General features: G+C 40.1%; 1 protein-coding gene across 1 annotated transcript; it reads right to left on the bottom strand.

Moving 5' to 3' along the window:
- Positions 1–2,319: 2,319 nt before the first annotated feature.
- GPR52 (G protein-coupled receptor 52) lies at positions 2,320–3,405 on the bottom strand. Its single transcript, XM_010165397.1, has one exon. It carries the CDS (start codon positions 3,403–3,405, stop codon positions 2,320–2,322), a length of 1,086 nt encoding a protein of 361 aa, XP_010163699.1.
- Between the last annotated feature and the right edge of the window lie 1,313 nt (positions 3,406–4,718).

The following is a 4,718-nucleotide window of genomic DNA, read 5'->3' as shown; positions in this document are numbered from 1 at the left end:
ATAAAGACCAGAAGAGGTAAGCGGCCAGCTCTGGAGCACAGATATAAAACTGCTTTATTGTGCAGCCCCATGAATTGTGAGAAATGAGATATTACACTGCTTCTTGTCTCAGTCTTGCAGGCTGAGGACCTACTAAGCAGGAAACAATGACAAAATAATGACAAAATGAAATGAATCCAAGTCGTGTTTGTAAGAGGAGAAAGGGTTACACAACCTCACAGAGGAGCAGTCAGCCAAAAAAGAGCCTTCCGAAATAAACAGGAACTTTTCACAAGAAGGCAGCAGGCACATTCCTGCAGACATGGAGCATTACAAGATATCTGCAAAGAGTACGACTCATTTTTTTTTTTCATAATAACTATCAGGGCTAATTGTCAGCAACAGCTCAGCTTCGCTAGAGGAATGTTTCAAGTCATATTTCAATCCGCTTTCAAGATTGTACGATGCTAGAAACCAGGATATAAACAATTAAGATAGCAAGGAAGCAGCTTTGAGGTTTGGATTTTAAACCGTTCACTCTCAAGTCCTAACCCAAACGAACTTTCACAGAGAACAGAGAGTAACATCAGGGAACTAAAGCCAAGGCTGGTTTTGATATACATAATACTACTTTATTCCATTGTTTCAACTTTCTTACAGGTTTTTGTTTTTTTTTTTAATAAATAAAAGTACAGGGGTTCAGAACCACCTCAACAGAACAAAGAATACATGATTAAGGGAGTTGTAGAGTCAAACCACAAGTGTGCAAGCGTGGTTAGCTTCCGTTACCAAAAGTAATAGGCACGATGATCTTTACATACGCGTTTTGGTGAAAGAAGGAATAATAGTGCAGTGTTAAAAGGCACCAATAATAAATAATTGTGCCTTTTTAAAAAGCCAATAACCATCTAAGAAAATTACATTTGGTTCAAAATAATACTTTAAATATCTTATTGACTGGCATGCATCTGAACCCCTGGCAATTTATTACACAGACCTAATGTGCGCCCTTGCAAAATAAAAAAGATTTCATCAGTGGCCCTGAAAATCAGTTCAGTACAAAAAGAAATACTGAAGCTCTTTGCCTGTATTTAATACTACACTGTCTTGTTCGCCTCCTCTGAGAACACTTGTCTAGCAAACAGCTATTCCACAACTGCACAGAAGTAATTTCTCTTAAAGCAAATGTAATTTTTTAATCCTGTAGCACTGACCTATTCCATGTGCTATGAAAACATTAGGCACAGACCACAATTTACATTTTCTCTAAAAAAAAAAAAAAAATATATATATATATAAAAATACAGTATGTGCAAGCTAGGTTGACACAGCAGATTGACAGCTACCACAGTCAGCGATGTAGACTTCCCAAAGAAAAGGGTTAGTTGGAATTTTCTAAGCAGTGATGCACACTGCTGTGTGTGATTATCATATCAGCATCAGGATTATCTGTGTAGCCAATAAAGGAAAAGCTTTAGTAGACCCTAAAGGACACTACATCAATACCGGGTGCTAATTTAACAGGATCAAGTGAATGACAGATTGAAGAAGTCACCGTACACCGGCAGCTGCAGTTACCCAGCCAGCCAGCAAGGGCTATTGCTTTCTGCGGGATGAATGGGTGGAAACTCAAGTTTACCTCATAGGTGCCCTCAAACTAAACCACGTGGACCTGATGGAATCTATGGATGCAGAGCATGGGATTGAAAAAAAAAAAGGAGATGTGAGAGGGAGAGCTTCTGTGAAAGTTGTACCAAAATGTGCCGTTTTAGCCAAAAGCGTCATGCCCAGTGCAGGTTTTATGCATTGAGGATTGTTTGTACAACTGAAAATTGTACAAGGTGTGAGCAGAGACAGAGCTGATCGATAATCTGCAATATCTACTAGAGTCCTCAGGTATATAATTGACGGATAGCCACTTACTGAGTTGTTGATTGTTTCCTCTTAAATATATTTAAATTCAGAAGGCTACAGTATATTCTGACACAAAGACAGTGAGACAATTTTTCTACAAGGGGGAAAATATAAGGTAGTAACTAACTTATTTATTTGATGAGGAACCTCCTCTGATGTGGAAGTTGTTTCATGCCCTTTGGAAGATTTTAAGTTCTGACTTTCTCCATCATCTCTGTCGAATTGCTCTCCTCACAATGCCCCAAGAGCTAGATTCAAGTTCAGCGACCCCTCTTACAGCAGCTTTTCCCCTTTTCCGCAATCGCTTTTGAACTCACTCTAACAATCACAGCAAGCTAGTCAAGTAAACATTTCTCTTCTGGCAAGTTTCCAGATACAGCAAATACTATCAAAAACTCCGCGTTTGATTACATGCGTCAGTTGTCATTAAATGGAGCAGGAATTAGCCCGTTTTCTCGGTTTAGGGTCCTTTACATCCCTGTCTTTTAAACACATACAAGAGGAACATATTGTCTCTGACAGTCTCCGCAGTCCCCGCCTGAAAACGCTGTTGGAGAGGCTATAGATCACACAGTTGCAGAAACTATTGCTTATAGCAAGCCATGTCGTTAAGAAGGAAAGCGCTGGGTTTTCCAACACCCTAGAGCTCTCCAGCAGAAAGTATATGATATAGGGGAGCCACAGCATGTAGAACACACTGGTTATCCGAAACAAAACCATGGCATAGCGGCGATCCGGGTTGTGCCCAGTCTCCCCAGCAGCATCCACTTCGTGGCTAGGAAATCGAGCTCTCCGATCGTTTATCTCTTTGGTGTGCTGCCGGCAAATTTTAAAGATGTGGAAATAGGTGAAACATATGACAAAGGCAGCGGGAGCGTACAGTAAGCACACGATAAAGCCAGTAAAATAGGCGTTAGTTAGCCAGGAGGTAGCACACCATTCAAAAATATCTCCATGGTAACCAGGTTTTCCCCAACCAAAAAAGGAAGGCAAGAAGATCAGACAAGAGTATATCCAGATCAAAATGATGCAGATTCTCAAGCGACAAGGTGTGACCAGTTGGTTATAGGAGAGAGGCTTTGTTATAGCGAGATAGCGATCCACGCTGATACAAGCAAGACATGCCATAGACACGCTTTTCAGCACAGAGATGATATATCCAAAAACTTGACAAGTCAAGGACTCGTGGACACCTGTCGAGTAGTGGAGCAGTGACAAAGTAGGAACCAAGCAGCTAACTCCAACAAAGAGATCAGCATAGGCCATGGTCTGAATAAAATAGCTGGTGGTATAATGATGCAGAAGTGGAGCACAGTGAAAAACAAATATCACAGTTAAGTTACCCGCAATAATTAAAAACGTTAGCAAGACAATAATGACTGTCTCAAGGATACAGATGTCAACTGCATTGTAGTGACCAAATCCAAGAGGGCAGGAGAGATGCTCAGATAGGTTCATACCACTACTGCTCATATTCAGAGTCCTCCATTCAATCCATCGGGACTGGTTCATGTTTTGTGATTCGGGAACGCTGCAATCTGAGCCTTAGCGAGCAGATGATCTGCTTAACAGCAGCTAAACTCTGCTTCAGCGTCTCCCGATCTCTCTTTGTAGACACTGCCAGTGCTTACATTTGAGAGGATTACAGTCCCATAGCTGTTGATGCCTCCTCAGCATCAGTGCATCACCTCTGGCACACCTTAGCTTTAAGGAAAAAAAGAAAGAGAGAAAGAGAGAAAGAGAGAAAGAGAGAAAGAGAGAAAGAGAGAAAGAGAGAAAGAGAGAAAGAGAGAAAGAGAGAAAGAGAGAAAGAGAGAAAGAGAGAAAGAGAGAAAGAGAGAAAGAGAGAAAGAGAGAAAGAGAGAAAGAGAGAAAGAGAGAAAGAGAGAAAGAGAGAAAGAGAGAAAGAGAGAAAGAGAGAAAGAGAGAAAGAGAGAAAGAGAGAAAGAGAGAAAGAGAGAAAGAGAGAAAGAGAAAAAAAAAAAAAAAAAAAAAAAAAAAAAAAAACCAAAAAAAAAAAAAAAAAAAAGCCAGAAAGAGAAAGGCCACTGATCAGCTCCTCCAGTGCTCTTGACCAATCTTTAGCAAACACAAGGCACTTCTAAAACAAACAGGTACTGTGAAATACGGAAATAAAAACTGACAAAAAAAGAGACACATTCATTTCCCAGGGAGGGAATGTGGAGGGGGAATCTCTGACTGATTTTTTTCCTGAGAAAGTAATTTACTTTGGAATATAATGGGGTGAGGGGGAGGAAGGGAAGGAGGAACCTCAGTTCAGCTCAGGTTCCTTGGACCAGCAGTTACTGGAGATAATCTTTTCAATGTCTCAACTTAAATCACAGGCTGACTGGAGAGTAAAGGAAAAAGTTCATCCTCTAATGCTGTTTTTTCTGGCTCCATTCAGGAGATGGTACTAACTACATCTTATCCATGCTATTCATTGGAAAGGTAAGGAAAACATTTTTGTCAAGGTTAATTCCAATAGACTCACCACTGTTTGGATATGAATAATGAATTTTATTTGGAGGGAGACCAGTAGGGGACAAGGCAGATTTGTCCTCTGACTCCCAAGAAAGAAAACATACATCTCACATACAACGAGGAAGATCGTGTCTATTCATTTAAAACTGAAAATAATTTAAGAATGTGGAGACTTATGTCAATATTCACAATTCCTTCAAACAGTTATAGTCCATTACAATTATTAATGCCAGAAGCATAATTCAAGGTCCCCACAGACAAAATAAATCCTCTTGAATTTAATTTCAGCCACGGTAATTTAAAATAATCATCTTTGGAAACTCTGCCGTATCTGCTACGGT

The sequence above is a fragment of the Antrostomus carolinensis genome, unplaced genomic scaffold (assembly GCF_000700745.2).
Source record: "Antrostomus carolinensis isolate BGI_N321 unplaced genomic scaffold, ASM70074v2 scaffold13143, whole genome shotgun sequence".
Taxonomy (NCBI): Eukaryota; Metazoa; Chordata; class Aves; order Caprimulgiformes; family Caprimulgidae; genus Antrostomus; species Antrostomus carolinensis.
Note: the sequence above shows the minus strand (reverse complement) of the source record. Positions and strands in the feature narration are given on the sequence as shown.